General features: G+C 34.2%; 12 protein-coding genes and 1 non-coding gene across 13 annotated transcripts; 9 read left to right on the plus strand and 4 right to left on the minus strand.

The window, feature by feature from the left end:
• Positions 1-2,560: 2,560 nt before the first annotated feature.
• NAEGRDRAFT_51920 (uncharacterized protein) lies at positions 2,561-4,063 on the plus strand (the record flags this gene model as incomplete). Its single annotated transcript, XM_002672829.1, has 1 exon — positions 2,561-4,063. One exon carries the CDS (start codon positions 2,561-2,563, stop codon positions 4,061-4,063), a length of 1,503 nt encoding a protein of 500 aa, XP_002672875.1.
• A 112-nt stretch (positions 4,064-4,175) lies between these two features.
• On the minus strand, positions 4,176-6,497 carry NAEGRDRAFT_51921 (uncharacterized protein; the record flags this gene model as incomplete). The annotated part of the gene is made up of 1 exon (XM_002672902.1): positions 4,176-6,497. The coding sequence occupies one exon, from the start codon at positions 6,495-6,497 to the stop codon at positions 4,176-4,178; it is 2,322 nt and encodes a 773-aa protein (XP_002672948.1).
• Positions 6,498-7,281: 784 nt separating this feature from the next.
• NAEGRDRAFT_59107 (ubiquitin specific protease-like protein) lies at positions 7,282-9,061 on the plus strand (the record flags this gene model as incomplete). Its single annotated transcript, XM_002672830.1, has 1 exon — positions 7,282-9,061. The coding sequence occupies one exon, from the start codon at positions 7,282-7,284 to the stop codon at positions 8,986-8,988; it is 1,707 nt and encodes a 568-aa protein (XP_002672876.1). The 3' UTR covers positions 8,989-9,061.
• Positions 9,062-9,346: 285 nt separating this feature from the next.
• Positions 9,347-9,839, plus strand: NAEGRDRAFT_81081 (ribosomal protein L30). Its single transcript, XM_002672831.1, has 2 exons — positions 9,347-9,391; positions 9,486-9,839. The coding sequence occupies exons 1-2, from the start codon at positions 9,350-9,352 to the stop codon at positions 9,807-9,809; spliced, it is 366 nt and encodes a 121-aa protein (XP_002672877.1). The 5' UTR covers positions 9,347-9,349; the 3' UTR covers positions 9,810-9,839.
• Positions 9,840-10,019: 180 nt separating this feature from the next.
• On the plus strand, positions 10,020-10,547 carry NAEGRDRAFT_60840 (uncharacterized protein; the record flags this gene model as incomplete). The annotated part of the gene is made up of 1 exon (XM_002672832.1): positions 10,020-10,547. One exon carries the CDS (start codon positions 10,020-10,022, stop codon positions 10,545-10,547), a length of 528 nt encoding a protein of 175 aa, XP_002672878.1.
• Positions 10,548-10,763: 216 nt separating this feature from the next.
• On the minus strand, positions 10,764-12,044 carry NAEGRDRAFT_51924 (uncharacterized protein; the record flags this gene model as incomplete). Its single annotated transcript, XM_002672903.1, has 1 exon — positions 10,764-12,044. The coding sequence occupies one exon, from the start codon at positions 12,042-12,044 to the stop codon at positions 10,764-10,766; it is 1,281 nt and encodes a 426-aa protein (XP_002672949.1).
• Positions 12,045-12,799: 755 nt separating this feature from the next.
• On the plus strand, positions 12,800-13,831 carry NAEGRDRAFT_71968 (uncharacterized protein; the record flags this gene model as incomplete). Its single annotated transcript, XM_002672833.1, has 1 exon — positions 12,800-13,831. One exon carries the CDS (start codon positions 12,800-12,802, stop codon positions 13,829-13,831), a length of 1,032 nt encoding a protein of 343 aa, XP_002672879.1.
• A 210-nt stretch (positions 13,832-14,041) lies between these two features.
• On the plus strand, positions 14,042-14,437 carry NAEGRDRAFT_71969 (uncharacterized protein; the record flags this gene model as incomplete). The annotated part of the gene is made up of 1 exon (XM_002672834.1): positions 14,042-14,437. The coding sequence occupies one exon, from the start codon at positions 14,042-14,044 to the stop codon at positions 14,435-14,437; it is 396 nt and encodes a 131-aa protein (XP_002672880.1).
• Positions 14,438-16,656: 2,219 nt separating this feature from the next.
• Positions 16,657-17,175, plus strand: NAEGRDRAFT_71970 (uncharacterized protein; the record flags this gene model as incomplete). The annotated part of the gene is made up of 1 exon (XM_002672835.1): positions 16,657-17,175. The coding sequence occupies one exon, from the start codon at positions 16,657-16,659 to the stop codon at positions 17,173-17,175; it is 519 nt and encodes a 172-aa protein (XP_002672881.1).
• Positions 17,176-17,479: 304 nt separating this feature from the next.
• Positions 17,480-20,044, plus strand: NAEGRDRAFT_51926 (elongation factor 2; the record flags this gene model as incomplete). Its single annotated transcript, XM_002672836.1, has 1 exon — positions 17,480-20,044. One exon carries the CDS (start codon positions 17,480-17,482, stop codon positions 20,042-20,044), a length of 2,565 nt encoding a protein of 854 aa, XP_002672882.1.
• Positions 20,045-20,095: 51 nt separating this feature from the next.
• On the minus strand, positions 20,096-21,091 carry NAEGRDRAFT_51927 (uncharacterized protein; the record flags this gene model as incomplete). The annotated part of the gene is made up of 1 exon (XM_002672904.1): positions 20,096-21,091. One exon carries the CDS (start codon positions 21,089-21,091, stop codon positions 20,096-20,098), a length of 996 nt encoding a protein of 331 aa, XP_002672950.1.
• A 184-nt stretch (positions 21,092-21,275) lies between these two features.
• On the plus strand, positions 21,276-21,348 carry NAEGRDRAFT_t545. Its single transcript has one exon. It is a non-coding gene; the product is annotated as a tRNA-Ala (tRNA).
• Positions 21,349-21,754: 406 nt separating this feature from the next.
• On the minus strand, positions 21,755-25,214 carry NAEGRDRAFT_59108 (uncharacterized protein; the record flags this gene model as incomplete). Its single annotated transcript, XM_002672905.1, has 3 exons — positions 21,755-24,536; positions 24,868-24,956; positions 25,015-25,214. 3 exons carry the CDS (start codon positions 25,212-25,214, stop codon positions 21,823-21,825), a joined length of 3,003 nt encoding a protein of 1,000 aa, XP_002672951.1. The 3' UTR covers positions 21,755-21,822.
• Between the last annotated feature and the right edge of the window lie 179 nt (positions 25,215-25,393).

A 25,393-nucleotide genomic window follows, 5' to 3' on the forward strand; every position in this document is an offset into this window, starting at 1 on the left:
GGTGATGACTCCCAAAATTCATTTCAATCAACAACCTACCAATATGAAAAACAATGGAAATAATATAAAGAATGAATAAATTAGAAAATGGATCAGGTTCACAACAAAGTATGCCGAATATTCATAGTACAATCCTCCTGTCAGAGTGTAGATGAATTGTCTCAGGAAGAATGCAAGTTGTGTCTTGACCATTTTTTATATGTGAATTGGAACTTGTGAAGGAAGTTATGGCACTGAAGAATAACTTTGATGTTTGTCGTGGTTGTCAATTTGCGGATGTTTTAATTGGATAACCTTGTTTGTTTTTTAAATAGTTGGTGGTGTTGTTTATTGATGAAAATTCAGTTCAAACATGAGAATGGATAACATGTCATAATGAGCAAATTAGATGATGAACAACATTGAAATTATATTGTTTGAAAGTGAGTTTTCACTTGGTCACCAAATTTCTCCAGTAACTTTAAATTAATTTGTATTTTATTATTTTGTGAATTTAAAACAATGAAATGTCAGTGAAAATTTTTGGAATTGAGGTCACTTATTAAGCATATCAAAATATTCACTTTATTTTGTAATTTAAATCAATCAGAAACAAATACATTCCTCATATTCAATCAGAATTCAACAAAAAATGACATCTCACCAGTACGACATTATCGACAAGGACAACAACTTAAAAGCGACTCAACAACAATGGAAAATTAATCACAAAATACATCAAAGGTACGATATTTCCCAAAATTAAAGTTGGAAGCAACCATGCCAAAGTCACAACCAAAGAACCTTCATTAAGATAAATAATAAAATTGAAAAGCAACAATCCAATATACAAATCCATCACAACTTGCCTTCCCCATTGTAAACTCATTACTGTTTTAAAAGAGCGCCAAAAAGATTCGACTCTACAGGCATGGAGGGTGAACATGGAAAATCCCAATAGTATCAACAAGGCAATCCATTGAATCATCACGTGGGATTGTGTAGTGCTTTTTTTTGTTAATTTTCAGTTTGATATTTCTGTTGGAAAGATTATAATGAGTGATATATGTCTGAATAACATCAAATTGAAGAGGCCACTGAAAAATTATTGTGTTGACAAGGAGGTTTCGTTCAAAATAAAGGAGTTTGTTTATTACTAAACAAGTATTACTTGAATTGCAGCCGATTGTGAATTGTTTACTATTAGTAAGGTTAATGAGGCTGAAACAAGTTTCCAGGTTGACTGGGAACGTTGGCAAGATCCCAAGCTGTTTGATAACAATCAGTGCTTGGTTTGATTCTGTATCCTCGTTTATCTTTGAGATCAGTAGAAGTGTTCCAAGTAACAACTACCGACATAATGCGAAGGTGCAGTAGATATCATTGCACCAGTCAGTCAAGGATTATTTTCTAAGGCCTTCTGTGATGGCTCCAATGAGTGGAAAATTTCACTAAATTTCATTTTATAAATTTAGCTTAATTAAAATTCACATTAACCCAAATTACACAATTATATCACTAATTGCCTGCAAGTAACTATGTAATATGGCTTACAAGCTGAAATACAATACAGTTGATGATTGTGTAGTTATTGTCCAATGATAGTGTAGAATCCCAGGCCTTGGTTGTTTGAATCCTTGTTCATTCTCCGTAAACTACATTACTACTCAAATATAATAACTATTATTTCTTCTCGTTGTTGTTGGTGTATTAGCATTAGCCAAACACCATATTGTTGTTCATCAATTCTACTTTTCGTGTTTACACCATGTTGATGAAGTAAAATATATATTCACGATGAGAAAATAAGGTTTGTTTTCCAAATTTTAAAAACGTATTTTCTATCAAAGTAACTTTTGTCTATATTCCGTATAACATCTTGTATTAAAATATAATATTAATTTTAAAATTCATAGAAAACCATGATGAGGACAGAGGAAGGATGAAGGGAAAATTAGCACTTGAATGAGAGACTGTACTGTTGCTTCCAAATTTTTATGTATTGCTTTAAAATTTGGCTCCAAATTTTTTATTGTAAAAAGCTAATAGTCTCGTTGACAAAAATTATTTAGAATTTTGTTGAAAAAAAAACTCACAAGATGCCAGCCAATAAGACTTTGACAAAGAAGATCAAGCTCGCCAAGAAGATGAAGCAAAACAGACCAATTCCATATTGGATCCGTTTCAGAACTGGTAACACCATCAGATATAACGCTAAGAGAAGACACTGGAGAAGAACCAAGTTGAACTTGTAAATTTAGTTTTCTGCTTTACCAATAAACTTTATTTAAATTTAAAAAGTAGAGCCTTTTTAATAGTAGAACATCAACAACAACATCAGCTACAACAATTACTAGTATGGTCTATTTACTGTGATAGAGTACTTCATTCTAGTATCTTCCAAACCTTCTTATCTGTGTCGTTTTTGCATCATTATTTTATTTGGTAGGAGCCAACAAGGCTTATTATCTCTTATGATGTTATGAACATTAACTCCCAACAACACAAATTCTTACACTCAACACATCATGCTTAGGTACCCACCTAATTATCATGAAATAACAATGAACACAAGCAAAAAATGTCTCAAGACGAATTAACAACCATATCTTCCTACACTCCATCTCCAAATTCTGAGATGGATGTCTGTGATAATCCACTCTCCACTCGTTATGCTAGCAAGGAAATGACCTTTAACTTTTCTCCAAAGAAGAAATTCTCTACGTGGCGTGAGTTGTGGTATGCTCTTGCTATTGAAGAACAAACTCTCGGATTGGAACAAATCACTCAAGAACAATTGAAGGAAATGAGAGAACATTTGGTGATTCAAGATGAGGAGATTACTCTTGCTGCCAATTATGAAAAAAAGTTTAGACATGATGTAATGTCTCATGTTCATGCCTTTGGAGATGTTTGTCCGAGTGCTAGACCAATTATTCACTTGGGAGCTACTAGTTGTTATGTTGGTGATAATACTGATCTTATTCAAATGAGAGATGGTATGAAGATTATTCAATCGAAATTGTTGCGTGTCATGCAGTTAATGAAGAGTTTTTGTTTAAAGTATAAGGATTTACCATGTTTGGGATTTACTCATTTCCAACCTGCTCAATTGACTACTGTTGGAAAGAGAGCTACTTTGTGGTTGCAAGATTTCTTACTCGATCACGAACAATTAATTCACCAATTGGAAAATTTACCTTTCAGAGGTGTTAAGGGTACAACTGGTACTCAAGGATCTTTCCTCCATTTATTCAATGGAGATCATGAAAAGGTTAAGGAATTGGATAGAAAAGTTACCAAGAGAATGGGTTTCTCCAAATCTATTCCAGTAAGTGGACAAACCTATACAAGAAAGATTGATTTCCAAGTTTTGAGTGTCTTGTCTCAAATCAGTCAATCTGCTCACAAGTTTGCCACTGATATTCGTCTCTTGATGAGTATGAAGGAAATTGATGAACCATTCGAAAAGAATCAAATTGGTTCAAGTGCTATGGCCTATAAGAGAAATCCAATGAGATGTGAAAGAATTTGCTCACTGAGTAGATTTGTCATGTCACTCCTCTCCAACACTGCTCACACTCACGCCAATCAATGGTTTGAAAGAACTCTTGATGATAGTGCCAATAGAAGATTATCCATTGCTCAAGCTTTCCTTGGTGTTGATGGTATTTTGAATATTGTTGCCAATGTTTGTGATGGTTTGGTTGTTTGGCCTTTGGTCATTGAAAAACATACTATGGCTGAACTTCCATTCATGGCCACTGAAAATATCTTGATGGCTGCTGTTAAGGCAGGAGGTGATAGACAAGTTTTGCATGAAGTGATCAGAGTTCACTCATTGGAAGCTGCTAGACGTGTCAAGGAAGAGGGCGCTGAGAATGATTTGTTTACCAGATTGGTCAATGATGAGGCATTCAAATCAGTCATCTCTGTAGATAAGATTAAGGAAATGATGGATGCCAAGTTGTACATTGGACGATCAAATGTGCAAACTGAAGAATTTATTGGGAATGAAATTGATCCAGTTTTGAATGAATATAAGGATTTGATTCCAACCCAAGATTATCAACTCAAAGTTTAATTTTAACAATTTTGTAAATAGGAAGATAAAGTGATTTTTAAATTATTTCTCTATTCTTTAGTTACTTAAATAAGAATATCATATTTTAAAGAAGATTACTAGTTCAAGCTTTTTATCTATACAAATTATACTGAGACAAGACATCTCTCATTTGTTGCTGTTGCTTCTTTGAAATGTGTTTGACAGAGGTCTTGTGCTTGTGTCCTCGTGAACCATTACCATGACCTCCTCTACTTTCCTTATGTTGAGCCTTTTCTTTTCTTTCAAGGGAGACTGTTTGCTTTAGTGCTTCCTCAATGAGATTTCTACAAATTTCTTGATACTCGAAAGAACGTTCTCTTTCCTTGAATGGTTCCAATCTGTACGACAGCCAAGAGTAGACATTCAAACACTTGTACATTACTTCAAGTTCCTTCAATTTGATTAAAGTATTGATTGGCTTCATTGTATTTGGATTTGGTAACAGGAGTGGCACATCCTTTCCTTCAGAGTACAACTTGGCCCACTTGAATGCCATATCCTTACACAGAGATTCATCTGGATCTATTGGTGACTTGACAAATATCATTCTCTCTGCAGTTGTCAAATTTTCAATTGGGTGAATGATATTGGCAATATCTTTCTTTTCCTCAATTTCACACATAAAGTATTTACCCTTATTGACCTGAGTAATTTCATAGAACTTGGCAAGAATGGTACTCAATCTAACTCGGTGATTTTCATTATCAAATTGTCGGGAGAAGTGATCAATTTGTTCATCAGTTGGGAATAGGCCAGCTCTCAAAGCCTCTTCCTCCAAAGTTGGATCGTATGAAAATGCTTGATGAATAACCTTACAATCTCCATTACGGAAAGAAGTAACTTCACCCTCCTCGAATGCACTGTTAAATCTACCAGCTCTACCTCCAATTTGTTTGATTTCGTGTGGTGTGAGGGTTCTCACTTCCTTACCATCAAACTTTTCAGTGGCACTAAAGATAACACGTCTAATATTCAAATTCAAACCCATTCCAATAGCATCGGTAGCAACGAGAACATCATATGGAGATCTTTCATGATTAAACAAGGCAGCTTGAATAATTCTGGTTTGAGGTGGTAATCCTCCATAGACAACACAAACTCTCAAATTGGTTGATTTTTCAATTTCATTCTTCATTCTAAAAACTTCCTTTCTCGAGAAACAAACAATACAATCACCCTTTTCCAAATCATTGAATGATTTAAGTGTTGCTTGTTTGGTAATGTTCAACTTGGTCAATCTGTTATATTCCTTAACTTCCAATTCATCACCAGTATCTTGACACAATTTTTCAATTAATTTCAAAACTCTACCTTCACCACAGAGGTGAACTTCATTGGCTCTAACACCCAAGAGAGCCTTCGTCCATGACCAACCTCTATCTGGATCAGTAATGAGCTGAATTTCATCAATGACAGCAACATCAATCTCCGAACTAATGTCTGCCATTTCTGTGGTTGAGCAAGTGTGAGTAGCATTTTCAACTTCAATCTTAAAGTCACCTGTTATGAGTTGGCAGGTTGACAGAGGATTATCTCCTGAAGTCAATTTGACATAGGCCTCTGTAGCGAGCAATCTCAATGGTGCACAATAAATACCAGTCTTGGCATTTCTCAATGCTTGGAATGCACTATATGTCTTACCACTGTTTGTTGGACCAATGTGGAATATGATTTTTCTCTTCTTGAGACGAGTCAAAGGGTACAATTGATGAGGTTCAGTCAAATCAGCAATTTTAAGAATTCGCTCCTCCTCAATCTGATCTTCTAAATCTTTGAGATACAAGCTCCACATTAAATCTTCTGCTTTCCCATCTCTTTGAGCCATCTTGAAGGCCTTTTTAATCTTGGTTCTCATATCATTATTCGTCTCGAAAGTATGTAAAAAGTTATATCTGAAAGATGAAATTGTAGATTCCCAATCTTCTTCATCCTCAATACCTAGTGTCTTTGCAGATTCAATTCTCTCAGAATTTCGTGACATGTTTGCAATCACTTGATCTAAAAACTCCAAATTAATGAGTCCTCTCTCAACAGTTTCCAGAGAATAATGTGATGGTTCTTTAAAATCGAGTAAATCAGTAATTTCCTCATTTCTTTCTTTCACTTTTTTAGTTGCCTTGTTTGGATTAAAACTAATTGAAAATTTGTTATTCATCATTTCATTCGAAATGCAATTATTATTCACGAGAAGTAACTTTTTACTACTCCTCATTCCTACAAGACTCTTTCCTCCATTAATATTATTATTAGTACTTTTAGAATTTTCAAATAATTGTCCCTTTTGCATCATCTTTGAACAAGTCATCTTTCCATATGAATTACTATTATTATTATTGCCATGCACACCACAACCAACCAAAGCATTAGCAGCACTAACCCGAATCTTTCCGTTGCTTATGCTGTTGTTGTTCATTGTCGACAATAGCGGTTTGATTAAAAGCCATTGTTTGAACATTTTTTTGATTTTGATTTGAAGAAATCGAAAAGATTGGTGAAAATTGTTTCAATCGTGAATTGAATGAAATATTTACATCAAGTCTTGATGATAGAAATTGGATAAGGAATTGATAAGGGTAATCATTAGTGTGTGTGATGGATTGAAAGAAACCTTCCTTGGAAAGCAAAAATAGATTCTCAAAGAATTAGTATTCGAGAAAATAATTACACTTCATTCTACAACAATAACAGCAACATTATCTTCCAGTTGTACAACTTTAAAGCAGATCATTGCAAAGGCCTTCATTGTTGTCAAACAATAACTTCATCAATTGGAGTAATCCACGTTGTGCTGGAAAAAAATAAGCTTTTCTAAAAATTGTGGAAAGAGAGAAAAAGCCTTCGCTGTTGTAAGATCACCTGCCACTGCTACATAGCTTCATCATTTGTTTGCAAAGTAGAAGGCTCTCTTGTCAAGAATAACATAGTAGTTGTGTTTCTAGATTGGATAATTTTTTGATAAAACAAAAGGAGGAACACATTCTCAAGGGGTTGTTGTTGAATACAATTGGAACACTATTCTTTACGAGACAATTCTACTATAATTTTTGTAATTAGGAAGACTAGAATACTTTGTTTTACTCACTTGCTTTTTGTATTATAGTAGCATTTGGACAGGAATTAAATTTTGGAGTGAACATCCTTCTTCTTCTTCAGTTAACTACATCATCACTGCTGAAGAACCATCTTCTTGAATGGAAATGAATGGAAAGAATTCTTCTTCTTCCTCTTCTAATGGGTCTTCTCTTTCATCTAAAACCCACTGTAAACATTTTCAGAAATTACTTGTTGAACAACCTGCAAATCCAACCTCAGCCTATGATGAGTATGGTGAATTGAGTATGGATAATAGCCTGGCAACGTATTTAAATTCTTCCCGTACTAGTTCGACTTTATCACAACTTTCGAGATGCAACTGTTGCACCAATCACTTCTCATTGAAGGATGAGAATGTCATGTGCACTGCTTGTTTTCACATATTCACACTTCACACCTTCAGTGAAGGCAAACAAGAAAGAGAGAGCACTTCTTGCCCTCAATGTAAAAATGATATCACCTTCCACCTCACTTATAAGGAGTTCTTTTGTTTGGAGTGTTTTGATTTTGTAACTCTGGAACATGACTCTTTGAAATACGTTCTTCTTCCCTCACTCTTTTCCTCATCCATCATGAACAATTCATCGGATAAGCAGAGTGAAAAGAAGAGAAAAATTTCCCACAATACTAGTAGGGAAACTACCGAGAAAACAAATAAGGATTTTAATTTGGAATCATCCATCAAGACAATGCTCAAGAGTTCTGTAAATACACGAGAAAACTCATTATTGGGCCTTAGAGGAATGGTAAATTTAGGAAACACTTGTTTCATGAACTGTATATTACAAACACTTTCACATATTATTCCATTGAGAAATTACTTCCTCTCTGGAACAACAGTTTTGAAAATAGAATCAGAAATTGAGAATAATCCCGAATACAGCTCAGAATATGATCTGAAAACCTACCTGTCCATAAGTAAGGCTGTCAGGAATATGTACACTGAAATGTATAACCCATCCAATAGCACGACAGCTATCAAGAGCAAAAAGAGATCGAGTAATGGTAAGAGAAAATCAGATGGAGATGAAGTAATCGAGGAAACTGTCTTTCCATTCGTTCCAGATCAATTTCTCTATCTCATTTGGAATGCTGCAGGAAATTTGGCTGGCTATCAACAACAGGATGCTCACGAATTTTATATCACTCTCCTCTCCTTCCTCATGCCTGTAAAATTACCAAATAATCAGAGTAATACCATTCAGGAATTATTTACTGGTCAAGTTCAATCAGATATTATTTGTAAACATTGTGGACATGTTTCATCAACTATGGAACCAATACTCGATGTTTCTCTTGCTCTTAAGGGAAAGAGTGGAAAGGAATGGATTGATTTAGAATCATTGGAGGAATGTTTGGAAAAGTATACGAATGACGAAAGTTTGGAAATTAATGATTATTCATGTTCCAGTTGCAAAACCAAAGCCACCATTACCAAACAGCTCAAATTTTCAAAATTGCCAAAACTTGTATGTTTCCATCTGAAACGTTTTGAACACAATGAAGGAGTTGGAAGAAAATCAGCATCCAGTTCCAAAATTGATGAACACATTTCATTCCCATTCACTTTAAATATGACACCTTACATGTCAAGATCATCACAAACGAAGGACAATAACTCACCAACAACGGAGGAGTACTCACTCTTTTCTGTGGTTTGTCACACTGGAGATATGAGTGGAGGTCACTATACTTGTTTCGTTAAGCATGATGTTCAATGGTATTTGTGTAATGACTCGTCCGTTTACTATGCCATGGAGGAAGATGTTGCCGATAGTGAAGCTTACTGTTTGTTTTACATGAAGAAATAATTAATATGATATTCTTCAATATCATATCATATTACGAGATGTGTTGATAAATAATTCCTAGAGAAATGTTGGCAAGCCAATTTTGCAAGTCGTGGCTTGTGCAATAAATTCTTTAAAAGTGTATGTTTTTCACATGATGTTAAAATTAATTATTGAATATGATGCTGAAACAAAATAGAAATGCAAGATGTTGTTTTCAAATTGAATCCTGTGCGATAGTTTTTATTGTCAGGTGAGAATTGATGAAGAAGGTTGATAATTTTTTTCCCTCTACCTTCCCTTCAAAAATATTCATTGTAAACAACGTGCAAACTAGTTAACCGGCAAAAAATAAAAAGTTTTGTTGAAAAAAAATATCGAAATGTCTACTCAAACAAAGCAAACCACCCAACAACAAGGAAAGGTAAGCATATCTAGAACAACAAATACTTAACATTCTTCCTCTCTATTATTATTCACCCAATTCATAAATACTTGTGGAAATAACATTATTACAGAAGAAGACTTCTGAAAACATCAATGCTCGTCTTCAATTGGTCATGAAGAGCGGTAAATACACTTTGGGTTATGCTGAAACCATGAAGAACTTGAGACAAGCTAAGGCTAAACTCATCATTGTTTCTAACAACATTCCTCCAATCAGAAAGTCAGAAATCGAATATTACTCCATGTTGTCCCACGCTGATATTTACTTCTATCCTGGTAACAATATTGAACTCGGTACTGCTTGTGGTAGATATCACTCTGTTGGTGTCATGTCTGTTTTGGAAGCCGGTGACTCTGATATCGTTAGAGCTGTCAAGATGATGCAAAATCAATAAATTTAAAAATTAAAATTATTAATTAATTCATTAACTTCAATGTTTTTCACTACCATAAAAAACGTTGGTATCTTATCCAACTACATTTTTCTCTCCTAGACTCAGATATTCATCTGATTGAAGTGGTAGAAAGAGTAAAAAAACAATTTTTAAAAAATGTCTTCAAATAATAATCAAAGATTGCCACCAATTCATGAATTGGCTCCATTGATGAGAAATCCGAATAACCCTGTTGTATTCTTTGATGTTAGCATTGGTGGTCATGCAGTTGGTAGAATTAAAATTGAATTATTTGCTGATGTTACACCAAAGACTGCTGAAAACTTCCGACAATTCTGCACAGGGGAACATTTAAAGAATGGAGTGCCTGTTGGATACAAGGGTTGTGCTTTTCATAGAGTTATTAAAGATTTTATGATTCAGGGAGGTGATTTTGTTTCTGGAGATGGAACTGGATCTTACTCAACATTTGGAACTGATCAATTCAATGATGAGAATTTTACTTTAAAACATGATAGACCTGGAATTCTTTCAATGGCCAACAGTGGTCCAAATTCAAATGGTTGTCAATTCTTTTTAACAACAACTAAAACACCATGGTTGGATGGAAAACACGTTGTTTTTGGAGCTGTATTGAAAGGATTTGAAGTTGTGAAAAAAGTTGAAGCTGTAGCAGTTTTTGGTTCATCAAACAAACCAAAAATGTCATGTCTCATTACTGAATGTGGAGAGTTGTAAGATGTGAAATGAGGATTAGTGACAAGTATGATAGTTAACATGATATTTCAATTATAATAATTTAAGACTTGGATTTATTCTATCATACATTTAACACTCGCTTAATTGAGTTATTTCATATTCGATTATTGAATAATTGAGACATTTGTAAAGAAAACAAACTCTATGTACAACAGTTTTAACAGAATATATTCAAGATTTGTAAAGTAAAGTTATTTAATTTTTCAAAATGAAATCTCTGAGACGATTTTGGCTAGAGGCAAAGGATAAACAAGAGACAAGGGTTTCACAATTTTGTCTACGATCCCAAATGAATGGGCACAAGTCACGAATGATAGTGTCCTTATTATTATCGTGTGCAAATGATCTTACAAGTAAACATGTCGAAGAGCAATCCATTGTTGCAATATTATTGGTCTTCTTCAATTGTTGAACGGCTTTTACCTTATCAGATTCAAAATTGAATAATGAAATAATTCTGATAAGATCACTATTACCCATTGGAGAAATTTGAGATGTGGAGTATGTTACAAGAATCTTCATCTTGTCACTATCAAAACTCTTTCCTTGACAAGCAGTAATTATTGTATTGGCAAGTGAGCTCGATGTAACTGGCGTTGTTTGCATATAAACTTGAGGTTGACCATATGGTTGTGGTTGAGAGAATGGTTGTGGTTGTCCAAATGGCTGTGGTCGACCGAATGGTTGTGGAGGAGTAAATGGTTGAGGTTGGCTAAAAGGTTGTTGAGGTGGATAATTTGGATTCATTGGTGGATTATAGGTTGGGGGAATAATAGTGCTTGGAGTTGTAAATGAAACACTAATACCAGAATTTCCAATAGAAACACCATATCCAGTATTCACAGTAGTTGGTTGCATGGATTGCATGGTGCATCTGAAAACATCACCATTTGAAAGTGGAATATTGTTCATATCATATGTTTCAGCTCTCAAAGGATGTTGAGTTCCTTGGAATTGAATATACATGGTATGCTTATTCGAGGAGATATCTTTGATAACATAGAATTCTGCACTTCTTCCATCTTGTTGATTTCTCATCGTGAAATATCCAGCATGTGGACAAGAAGTGATGGTCCAGGATTTGCCAGAATTTTCAGTATAAGTAGTATTGACATTTTGTTGATTCATTACGGAAGAGGCCACCATTCCATGATTCAATCCATTAACATTATAGACACTTGGTTGGGAAAAGTTGGCACTACTTGAAGCTCTATAAAAGTTATCACCCATTCCGTACAATGTATTTCCATCTGGGCTAGAAGTGAGTCTCCAATGCACATTTCCATCAAATGTAATGTGAATTGCCCAATCACTTACACTTGTTGGTGATACCTTAGTTGAGACCAGTGTACCTGTGGCCATTCTATTGGTTCCCTGTTGAATCCATTGAAAGGAATTTCCATTTTGTGTTGACTGCCAAATTCTACCACTTCCCTCTCTCCAGGAACCTCCAATACTTGGTGTGACGTTACCCATTCTCTTAATGATTTATGGTGGTGATTATTAATACTTGTTTGTGATTTTTCTTTGTTTTCCTTGTTACTAGTTGGTAAAGTGGAATGCGAAGAAATGATCAATTTACAGTGTTACAACTCATTGAGTGGAATTTAAGGAAGAACACATGCTTGGAGTTGAATGATTCATCAATAGCTAGAGCATGATGGATCGGAAGAGGTAATACTACTTGTGGTATCATTCCTTGAAGCATCTTTTGCAATTGTCTAACATATGGATACGGAAATGCTGTAACCCTTAATGAAACACTTGGTGCAATTGGAGAAACAACTAAGGAATTTAGTAGTTCTTTAATCCTCATTGGATTCTAATAACTCCTTACTCAAGGTCATCTCAGTTGGTCTTTGTCAAATGAAAAGAAATGTTGCGTGTAACTGCTTTCAAATTGTTCAACATTCAAACTATCACATTTCAGAAGCATATTACAACAAAAAAAATTTAAACGTTTATTAATCGTATGAACCCGACGGGTTCGTCTTGATGATATTACGAATATTAAATAATAAATTCTTTCTTGTTGGGATTGCTTTGTTCATTTCTTGTAACTCTGTGGACACAAATACTTGGCTTGAACACCCTATGCTGGAACCCCGGGTAGTATAGGGTACGGTGACTTAACCCGACGTAAGTATTGCGGCAACACACTGTGGTCTCAGGGTCAACAGTGTAGTTACTGGGTGGTACGACATTTTTTTTGAGACGTTACAACAAAAAAAATGGATGATTACGATGCAATTAATAATCTAGATGTAGGGACACCCCATGATAGGACGGACATTGATCTGGTTCCACTTGCAATTACTGACAATTTGGATGAATTGACTATAAAGGAATTTGATGAATTACAATCAGCCTTGATTATTCGAGCAGATACATCAGAACCTGCCCACTTTATGCAATGTATTGAAGAGAGATTGTGTTATTATGTTAAAAATCCAAAATTATTCAAGACTTCGGAGGAGTCCACTGAATCACATTGGACGAGATTCATGCTCGATCAGAAATGTATATTCAAGAAGGTGGATAGGATTAATGAATCCAGTTTTTGTAGCTTGCAACCTCAAGTGATGAGGAGCTTTCTGAGAGGATATAATATTGTTTTCTTCACGTTATATTCTGGAACTTATACGGGATTTGATTCAGTTGTTGTAGGTGTGATTAATGATTTAATCAACAGTGGAGAGTTGTCTGTAGTGTTTTTGAGAGGAGCAGGACGATCAGTTCCAATGAGACTTGGTTTTGTGAGAAGAAAGGACGCAAATGATGGTTATGTGGAGTATACAGATGGAACTTATGTACAACTCTTGCTTCAAAATATTAAGCAATTGGATAATCAGAGCTTGACTATATTTGTGAATAAGTGTATGAACAAATTAGAAAATAGAGTTCAAACAATTGGTGAAGTGGAAGAGACTATTGAGGATTGTTTGAAATTGGATGATTTATACATTTGTGGAGTTTGTGACACCACCTTGAGTAATGTAAATGATTGGCATTTACTTGCTAGGAGTGTAAGTGAAAGGGAGAAATATCCATGGGTTATTCACAAAACTAAGAAGGTAATGTTCACTCCATGGTATGGATATAGTCATGGAAATGAAAACCAATGCCTACTGACCTTGTATGCATTGAGATATCTTTTGTATGAACATATGAAGCACTTCCACAATATCAATAGTTTCAAATCTAATTTATTGATCAAAATAATTAACAATCAACTCTCTGATATCTCAATAGATTTTGAATAAATTCTATTTATCAAGAACATTTTGAACGCAACTTTCAATGTTTTGACTCTATGTATCATCTGTTTCTTGGGTACCCAAGAAATGTTGTTCAAAAAGTTATTTTTGTAATATGTAACACACAAATAACTTTAATTCCTTTTTCAAAATTCTTTTAATAGCACAAAAATCTCATGCCAATCAATGAATTCAACACAAAAAGAATAACACAACATGAATAACAATAATTTTAACAATAATAGTAACAACATGATGAATAATAATAGAAGAGTAGGAGATCAAGATTTAAATCCATTGCCTTGTTTTCAACCTTTACATGGAAATGCTCCTTCCTCAATGAGTGGTGGATTTGGTGGCAATCAAGTTGGACCAAATAATCCAATTTTCAATGATCGTTCGAATTTTCCTTCTGCTTCTTCAATAATGGGAGGAGATATGAAACCTCCTCAGATGTTACCAGGTTCTCGATTTGATCCAGTTTATCCTACCATTGAACCATTTGGAGGTTCTGGAAGTGGAAATAGAGGAGGTAATTCTTCATCATCTTCATTTGGAAATGTTAATCCAGATCATCACAAACCTCCACAATTTGAAGATGAAGATTTGTAATTATTTCTAAAGATTGAAACAAGAGATTCAACAATATAGCCCGAGTTAATATGTAAAATGAATAAATTTCTGCATCCAATTATTTAAATATTCTTTATATTCATTGTATTAAGGAAATGAATGGCTACGGCCATATCACGATGAATGCACCTCATCCCGTCCGATTTGAGAAGTTAAGCATCGTCGAGCCACATCAGTACTGAGGTTGGAGACAACTTGGGAACCTGTGGTGCTGTAGTCTTTTTAATTTCAATTTAATTTCAAGCTTATTGTTTTTACAGCTTTAAATATTGAAATGTAGAGAACATTGAAATGGAAATGTTCAAATATGTGAAGAAAATTAAATACAAATCATTTGACATTTAAAGAACTTTATTGAAAAACTTGTAAATTCAATCTTATCCAAATTGTTTGGGTTGTTGTTTACTATTAAGGAGACTCTTTTAACTGCTGTGGATTCACATTACTGCAAATACTTGGTTACAATCAGGGATTCCCTCCCTCTACATTAATTATCAGCCCTCTCGCCACTCTTTCTAGAACGATTTGATTGGACAAGAGGGCTCAATGAATCTATGAAAATACTCGACTGAAGATTCATTGCAGTAGGTTTCTTTTTTAATTGAACAAGAGACAATTTTCACATTCAAGCCAGCTCTCTTTCTATTCATATTTTAGGAAATGCCACTTTCAAACTTTTGAAGCAAACATTGATGAATGAAATTTTCATTTGATCAACAAGTTCATAGAAGGATCAATATCAGTTATATCTGTCTTCTACGGCCATATCACCTCATCTCAATTAGGAACCTGTCTTTTTGTCTTATTGATTTTTCAAGGGTAAGTTGGCCTAGTTGTCCACTTCCATTTCACAGATTATTATAGCATTTGTGCAAGGAATGAGGAAATTCTCCACTTAATTAGTTGTTTCTTACAACTTCGGGAGGAAGTTCTTAAAAATTGTGAGCTGATCTTGAAGCCATGATGGAAATTGCTCCACCTCAATAATTTAATCAAGTCAACATTCAATTATTTTCTTGAATTGAAATTTATATTTTTCACACATAAAAGTACCACAATTTTTTAACCTCACTTTTCACACATTCAAAACCAATATCACAAACCTCACAAATCAAACTAGATAAAACCATTGACTGTACTTCTACAGGATCTTTTCTGTAGGAATACATAAACTCGACTTTTTTGAGTCAATCTGACCTTTGAGGTTAACCAAGATGAAGACTCTGTAGTCATATATCTTGAGCATGATATCGAACTGGAAACATGCTTCGTTGTAGGTTTCCTCGTTCATAGATGATTGCTGCATTCCTTACCAGCCATGGTTTGTGAATGGGGGATTTGTGAACATGCAGATTGGTACCTTAATTTTTTTAATAATTAATAGAAACTTAAACAATTTCAATGAACCTATGTTTCTTTTGTTGATTTTCACTCATCATGTGAACATGCAGATCTATTAGATCTATTTGGAACTTTCTTTGCATTTTAGGTACATAAATGAAAGAGTTCTTCACTACCTTGGCCAACAGATTGAAATTTATAAGGAAATTCAAAAAGATCAGTTATCAAATTTTGTCACCCCTTTAATTGAAACTTCCATTTCAGAGTTGGATCTATTTTTAAAGAAAGAATTATACCATAATGAAATGAATGTTTTCAATTCTAACATCACGATCAGCTCATTTCTCTGAAGTGTTGGTGGCGAAACTCCATCCATGCCTTTTTTACCTCCTGTTAAAATTTCATTAAGAATTTGAATGGAACTTTGGTATTAGTTTTATCTGGTTCAAAACCATCAATTTTCGAATGGTGTTTTAGTACTCACTCACAAATTAAACTATAACAAATTAAGAGATAGCTCATTATCTTAATTTTTATAACAACAATGGCTACGGCCATATCACGATGAATGTACCTCATCCCGTCCGATTTGAGAAGTTAAGCATCGTCGAGCCACATCAGTACTGAGGTTGGAGACAACTTGGGAACCTGTGGTGCTGTAGTCTTTTTATATTTTCCAAAACGAATGTCAAATTTCCTTTTTAGAGTCTATTGAAAATGCATTTAATTTGTCAACTACATCATTTGTCATAGTGTTTGTCAATTCTAACAACAAAAAATACCACACGCATCCATTTTCAATAATAAATTAAATAATACCACAGGATCACTACAGTCAACACATCATTATCATCATCATGGTCAAACACTCCGTCAAGAAACTCATTCCACTGAGTAGAGAAGAATATTGGAAAATAATATTTACTGATGATTTTGATAAATTCACAGCTCCTCTGCTCAAATTCAACAAAGTTGAAACTGAAACACTTCCAAGTGAAGATGTTAATATTGTCAAGAGAACTGCCAAAGTCTTTCCAGATTATGACATTCCCCATGCATTGTTGCACTTGTTAGGTCAGGAAGAATTTCACTATGTCGATCATCAGGAAAAGAATTTATTGAACTATACCATGAATAGTAATACTATGCCTCCACTGAGTCATCACGATATTCTAAAGATCAGTACTCATCAACATATTGAACCAATTGACGAACATAGTTGTTATCATGTTTTGGAAACAGAAATTCACTGTTCTGTGTTGTTACTTGGTCACTTGGTTGAGAAGGCAATTATTCATGGTGTTGAGAATGGTTATGATTTATTACCAAAAGCCGTGGAAGCTTACATTGCTCACTTGAATTCGGAAGTAAAATAATTTGAATTTGAACCACTCTATTTTTAAATTATGCAAATAATATGAAAATAGTTATGAAAATGAATGTGCATTTATGAAATTGAAGAAGAGGTTCATTTTCGTAAGTGAATCAGAGGTTCAAATTCAAACAAGTCTGAAAATGAAGCTGTGGAGGTTCAAGTTGAAAGCAAGCAAATTTAGCTCTATTTAAACACCTCTCAAAAGTATTCTCACTCCATCAAACAAACAAAAAAAAACAACAAATTAACTAACAGCTCATTCAATAGCTCAATATTCAAATACAGATTATTTAAATAATTACAATATGGTCAAGTTCAGTAAAGAAATACTCGAAAGGCTCTTACTCGACAGTAACAAGATTCGTAACATTAGTATTATTGCTCACGTTGATCATGGTAAATCAACACTCACTGATCAATTGGCTTTAGCAGCTGGTTTAGTGGATGAAGATGCTGCAGGTGAGAAGAGAGTTTGCGACGTAGATAAGAATGAAATTGAAAAGGGTATTACCATTAAATCAACAAGTTTGAGTATGGTTTTGGAAAATCCAGACAAGGAGAATGATCATCATTTGGTTAATTTGATCGATTGTCCAGGTCACATTGATTTCTCATCTGAAGTTAGTACAGCTTTGAGAATTACTGATGGTGCAGTGTTGATTGTAGATGCTGCTGAAGGTTGTAGAGGTCAAACTGAAACAGTAATTAGACAATCTCTTCAAGAAAGAATTCGTCCAGTTCTCTTCATTAACAAGGTTGACCGTTTAATTGAAGAAATGCAATTTACTGAAGAAGAAAGTTATCAAAACTTTTTAAGAATTATCGAGTCTGTGAATGCTCTATTATCAACTTATTCTGATGAGTCAGTTTCTGTTGATCCAGTTGATTGTAACATTGCTTTTGGATCAGGTAAGATGGGTTGGGCTTTCACTTTGGAGCAATTCGCTCAATTATATAGCAAGAAGTTTAAACTTCCTGTAGAGAAGGTTATTAACAAATTATGGGGTGAAAATTATTATGATCACTCAACTAAGAAGTTTACCACTGAACCTTATTCATCGACAAGTGGTCAACAATTGAAGCACACTTTCTGTGAATTCATTTTAGAACCTATTTTCAAGATTTTCAAGTTGGTTAGAGAACATGAAATTTCGAGTGAAGGTATTTTGTCAACAGATTTGGAAAATATCATTAGTGCATTGTCTATACCTCTGACGAAAGAAGAAAAGAGAAAAGAGCCGAAACTTTTAGCTAAATCAATCATGAGAAAGTTCCTCCCAGCTCACAAACCTCTAGTTCAAATGATTATCAACCATTTACCTTCTCCTAAGGAAGCTCAAAAGGTCAGATATGATAGCCTCTACACTGGTGAAGATTTGACAGATCCATACGCTACTGGTATTAAGGAATGTGATCCAAATGCACCACTGGTTGTCTATGTCAGTAAGATGGTACCTATGCACTCTAATACTAGCTCTAGTATGAGTAATAATGTTGGTCGTTTTATTGCTCTAGCTCGTATATTCTCTGGTAGTTTGACTCAATCAACTAAGGTGAGAATTTTGGGTCCTAACTATGATCCAATTGCTAAGAAAGATGTTTTCCATACAAGTATTCAAAGATTGTTAGTCATGATTGGTAAAAATACTGAAAGCATCACTCAAGCTTCTTGTGGTGCCATCGTAGGTATTGTTGGTCTTGACAAGTACATTATCAAATCATGTACATTGACAGAAGAAGGACAAGTTGCATGCATGCCAATTAAGAATATGAAATACTCTGTGAGTCCTGTAGTTCAAATGGGAGTTGAGCCAGTCAATCCAGCAGATTTATCTCGATTTGTTGAAGGTTTGAAACGTCTCGTTCAAAGTGATCCTCTATTGGAATGTAAGCAAAATGATAGTGGTCAACATATTCTTGGAACAGCAGGTGAATTGCATTTGGAAATTTGTTTAAAGAATTTAGAAGAAGAATATGCAAGAGGAATTCAAATTAAAAAGTCTCCTCCTGTTGTCACTTTCCACGAAACAGTTTCAAATAAGAATGGTGACATGGTCATGGCAAGAAGTGCTAACGGCCACAATCGTTTATATATGCAAGCTGAACCAATCAGTGAGGAATTAATTGAAATGATTAAGGAAGGTCAATTGCCAATGGATGATCAAAATAAGAGAGCAAAGATTTTAGAAATTGACTTTGAATGGGATCCTAGCATAACAAAGAGAATTTGGAGTTTTGGACCTGAAGCTGATAAGGGTAGTAACATTTTGGTAAATGCAACCAAGTCAGTTGACTATATTAATGAAATTCAACAATATGTGGTCACTAGCTTCCAACAAAGCAGTTCTTCAGGAGGTTTATGTGACGAAGCAATGAGAGGTGTTTTATTCAAATTTAATGATTGTAATCTTCATGCAGATTCTATCCATCGTGGAGCTGGTCAAATTCTCCAAGCAACATCTCGTGTCATGACTGCTAGTCAATTGAGAGCTGATCCAAAGTTAGTTGAACCAATGTATCTTGTTGAAGTTCAATGTCCTCAATCAGTGATGGGTTCTGTCTATAGTGTCATTTCTAATAGAAGAGGTGTTATCAAATCTACTGAAATGGTAATTGGTACTCCTCTCGTTAGTATAACTGGTAATTTACCTGTGCTGGAAAGTTTCGGTTTAACAGAAGAGTTGAGAGGTGTTACTCAAGGACAAGCTTTCCCTCAATGTAGTTTCAGTCACTGGAAAGTTATGGAAGACAATGTTTATGATCCTCAATCTAAAGTTCACAAACTCATCAAATCTATCAGAAAGAGAAAGGGTCTTAAGGAAGATATACCACTCTACACAGATTACTGTGATACAATGCCTAAACAATAAGAGTTTTAACATTTAGTAATAAATTACCTTTTTCTCCAATCTTGCCATAGCTTATTTTCTTAGTGATATTAATTGTTTCATTTCACTTATGAATTTTGCTCCTTCACCACCAATTCGATTGCCAGCAATATCAAGTGATGTCAATTGTTTCATTTCACTAATGAATTTAGCTCCTGCATTACCAATTTCATTGCGAGTAATATTAAGTGATGTTAACTGCTTCATTTCATTGATGTATTTTGCTCCTTCATCACCAATTACATTGTAAGAAATATTAAGTGATGTTAATTGTTTCATATCACCTATGAATTTAGCTCCTGCATCACCAATTACATTGTTAGCAATATTAAGTGATGTTAATTGTTTCATTTCACTTATCAATTTTACTTCTTCATCACCAATTTGATTTCCACCAATATCAAGTGATATTAATTGTTTCATTTCACTAATGTATTTTGCTCCTTCACCACCAATTCTATTATTATATATATAAAGTGATGTTAATTGTTTCATTCCACTGATGAATTTTGCTCCTTCACCACCAATTACATTGCCATTAATATTAAGTGATGTTAATTGTTTCATTTCACTTATCAATTTTGCTCCTTCACCATCAATTCGATTGTAACTAATATCGAGTGATATTAATTGTTTCATTTCACTGATAAATTTGAGTTTTTCTATGCCTCCAAGCAAATATCCCAAAAATTTAAGATTAACAATACTATTCATAAATTGACTTTTCATGAATAATTCAACTCGTTTCTCTGTAAATTTTTTTTTAAATTGAATAACAAGTTTTGAACGTTCCTTGATCACATTAAAGAATTGTTTTGAAATTAAAGTACAATTATTTAAAATAAACCACGAATCATCAATCATGCAAATTATTTCAAAACAAATATCATCTGAAAATGTTTCTTGTTCGAGTTTCACATGCTTTTTTACTTTCTCTTCCATAATATTATTATTATTATTGTTAGTGAATATTTCATCCGAACTAATTAATTGATGATTTTCAAAATCTTGTCTGTTTCGTTTGCTCATTTTTTTTTAAATTCATGTTAAGGCTTTGATTCATGGCTAATTTGGATTCAATCTCAGAAACAAAATTGAAATAGCACCGTTCTGAAAGTAGCTTCTCCCATTCATTGATAGAAGAGTTCTTATTGGTACTCAAAATACTTTCCTGAAACATTTGTGGATAACGTATATTCTTTGTGAATGTAAAGGGGATGTAGCTCACATGGTAGAGCGCTTCTTTAGCATGGAAGAGGTACGGGGATCGATACCCCGCATCTCCACTCTATCTTTTTTACGGCATTCAAAATAATTCAATATGGCATATGTGATTTGCTAAACGAAAAGTTAAAAACATGCACACCAGCTTACGATTTCATTGGTGTTGTGTTTGGTTCAACGACAATAAATGTTGCTTTTAATAATTAACCACAAGTGTCATTTTTAAAATGATCAAAATTCAAAAGTGATAAATAGATGGTGATCAAGCTAGATCTATTTCTTCAACAACCTGTTTCGCATTGAACAAAACAAGATTCGTCAAAAGAACTCTTGAATTCACTGTTCATACAGTCAAAGACTGTAGCGGGATTGTCGCCATATTCCTGGCAGGCTTCCCGTCCAAATTATTAATTGAATCTTATTAGAACATTCTTCCTCATTTACTTGACAAACAAAAAAAACTTTAGTTTGTTCTTGATATTTATTTAGCTCTTGAGGGATTGAGTGCAATTAACTCAAGGAATTGGCTTTCTAAACTAGGCCAATTCAACATCAGTGGCACCAGCCATAATTAAATCTTTTGCCAATGAAGCAGATGCTTTCTTCTTCATCATGATTACAATAGTTGTAATCAATACAGCAACACCACCTCCAATAACTGCAACAGAAACAATTGGAACAACAACTGCTGCAACAATCACTCCTGTATTCTCACTGTGTACTGAGTCAATAGCAAGGAAAGGAAGCGAAGTCAATCTTGCTGAAATCTGAGGAATGTTTTTTAGTTGAAGAGAAAGAGCTGTTTCAGTTTCAACTCTGAAGGAAATGAGCGTCGAGTTGAGGGAAAGAGCTGCCTTAGCTGTTAAGGAACCTGTTTTGGAAAGAGAGGCTGGTAGATTAAATGGAATGGAAGATGTCAGCTGTTGGTGGACAGTTGAAGAGGAATCAAATTGACCATCTAATAGGAATTCAATAAAAATGTTAATGGATTGGTTGACATAATAATCAAGAAATGAAGAATCTTGAATGGAAAGAGAAATAATGGTTGAAATATCTCCAACAATATCACTAGTATTGTTGAATGATAACTTCATTGCTTGGGAAAGGAATTTAAATTGACACTTATTGCCAATGAAATCCTTCTTACAATGACAGGTGTCATAATTAACACAATCACCTTGAGAGGAGCAAACTTTTGAATCAACAGATGTTTCACCATAACAATAGGTAATGTTACATTGTGGTCCGAACCATTTGCTTTCATTCACACATTTACAGTAATCAAATGAACGACAAGTTCCATTTCCAAGATTGCAAACTTGTGAGCTTTCTTGTTCTATGCCAAAACATGAAGTAAATTGACAATTTGATCCACTGTATCCATATTCACATTCACATTGATCTACATTAAGGCATGTTCCTCTTCCACTACATACAGAGCTTGAACTTTCCAATATTCCATTGCATTCCACTAGTTCACAATTGTTTCCTCCAAATCCATTCTCACAAATGCAAGTATTCAAGAATTTGCAAACACCATGAGAATTACAAACTCTTGTTGAATTGAATTCGACACCATTACATTTAAAGTATTGACATTCTTCACCAAAATAATTGAAATCACATTTACAATAATCAGTTGACAAACATTTTCCATTTCCAGAACAAGATCTATTATCCAACTTTTCAATGCCAAAGCAGATTGGATTTTTAAGCTTGCATTCATTTGGTGCATCGCAATACTGTTCAGTATCATTGCAGACACTGCTGTCATTTGCCAATTTACCAAAACAAATTGGAAATTGACACGTTGTCGAAGGTCCATATCCATCTGAACAATTACAATTGTTATAGGAAATGCATTTTCCATTTCCAAAGCAAACATTGCTGTCATCAGAAGGTACAGAATTACAAGTAGTTTTTTCACAATTAGTTCCATAATAATTCGAATCACATTTACAATAGTTTGGATTCGTACATTGACCATTCGAAGAACAAGCTCTGGAATTGTTGGAAGGAACTCCGTGACAGATAGGTATCTCACAATTCAATCCAGTCCATCCACTGTTGCAGCTGCAAGTATCTGGAGCTAGGCAAGTACCGTTTCCTTGATTACAGATTTGATTAGTTTGATTCGAATAGATACCAAAACAGTTAATCAATTCACATTCAGATCCATCATACCCACTCATGCATTGACACTGATTCGGTGCTGTACAATTTCCATGAGAATTACAAACCAATGGATCTGTACCAAGTTTCGTATTACAAAAAGGAATTTCACATTGAGATCCTCCATATTTGGAATTACATTGACACTGATCAACTGAAATGCAATTTCCTTGTCCTGAACATACACTCAATGATTGATTTGCTAAAATTCCAAAACAAATTGGAATTTCACAAAAACTGCCAGAGTACATTGAGGAATTAAAACATTGACAAGTGTCATATTCAAGACAATTGCCATTTCCAGAACAAACAGATGGATCATTAGAGAGTGTACCATTACATTTTGATATATTGCAAAATGTTCCTTCGTAATTTTCATTGCATTCACAAATATTGTAATCAACGCATGTTCCATGATTCGAACAAGTATTTGAATTATTCGAAAACTTTCCATCACAAGTAGTGACATTACACTCAATTCCATAATAATTGGAATTACATGAACAATTATTCACATCTATACATTCACCATTCATACTACAATATAAAGTTGAATTCTTTCCAAAACATTTTGGCAGTTCACATGCCATACCATAATAATTATTGTTACATTGACAGGTGTCCACATCAATACATAATCCATGTGATGGGCCTCCACATGCTTCATTCCCAGACTTTGTGAAACACAATGGATTGCATAATCTTCCATCAGAGCTCAATACTAAACCATCCTCACAGTATGGATATAATTTCCTAACAGTTCCAGAAGCAATCATTTCAGTAATGTAAACTTCATTCTTTCCACTCACAAAAATTCCATTTGTATTGCTTATTAAACAAGTAAGCGCATCTGAATCGTCTGGACAACTGGAGCCAATTAGTCCAACACCAGCAATTTGCCTTAACGTTCCATTATAAACCTTAACTCTACCTGATGATTCAGCAATATAGAATTCATTCTTACTTGTTCTAAATATACCCTTTGGAGAGGAAAGATTCTTGAGAAAGTAAGTTCCAGAACTAGCAGAGCCATAAGCTCCTGGTTTACCAATGCAATCAAACGAACTGAAATAAATATCTGATGGGAAAGAAAGTGCCACTCCAACGGGTTTATCGAAAACATCTAATACATAATAATTTTGTGAGGCCAAGTTGAAAATTCCAATATCACCATTTCCAAATATTCCATAAATGGCAAAAACTAATTGATTTAATCTCTTGTCTAAAATTAAAAATCTTACATTACCAACACCAGTTTTTAGTGTTGTAATGGTATTGGAAATTTCATCAACAACCCGTATATTGCCATTATCTTCGCCAATGTAAATTTTTCGGCTAGTTTCGTCCACCCAAATATAAGGTCTTGCTATTTAAAGTTATAACAGAGGAATTATATTTTGATAACCTACTTAATTGTGCTTGTGTAGGAACCATCACTGCACTACTAGTATCAGAGCCTCCACCAGCCACAATTACTTTCGTTCCATTAGTATAAATTCTAATAGAGAATCATGATCATATTGAACATAAACAGGACGAAACAACAACACACTTACTTGCTCACGACACTCTCTTCAGCTACATAAATATCTCCATTCTCAAACACGCTGACTGAAGTTGGTTTTACCAATGAATCAACCACTGTTCTAATCTTGAATTTCACATCTGCAGATTTTGTCAAGTGGGGAAACACGAAAAGCAAGCTAAAAATTAACACAATTGAGTTGATGACTACCCATTTGTTGTTGTTGAGCATTTTGTTTTTGCGGTAAGATTAATTTGTTGTGAAAAAAGAAACTGTCAAGTCCATCAAAATATTCATAAAAGATGTGTTTCCTTTTTCAAACAATTATGAATAAATTAAGCAAAAAATGGACCAATATACAGGCTAAGATGTAATTTCACTCTTTGTTCCTAGTTATTTGTAAAATGAAT

Source organism: Naegleria gruberi (assembly GCF_000004985.1).
Source record: "Naegleria gruberi genomic scaffold NAEGRscaffold_50, whole genome shotgun sequence".
In the NCBI taxonomy this organism is placed as follows: domain Eukaryota; phylum Heterolobosea; class Eutetramitea; order Acrasida; family Naegleriidae; genus Naegleria; species Naegleria gruberi.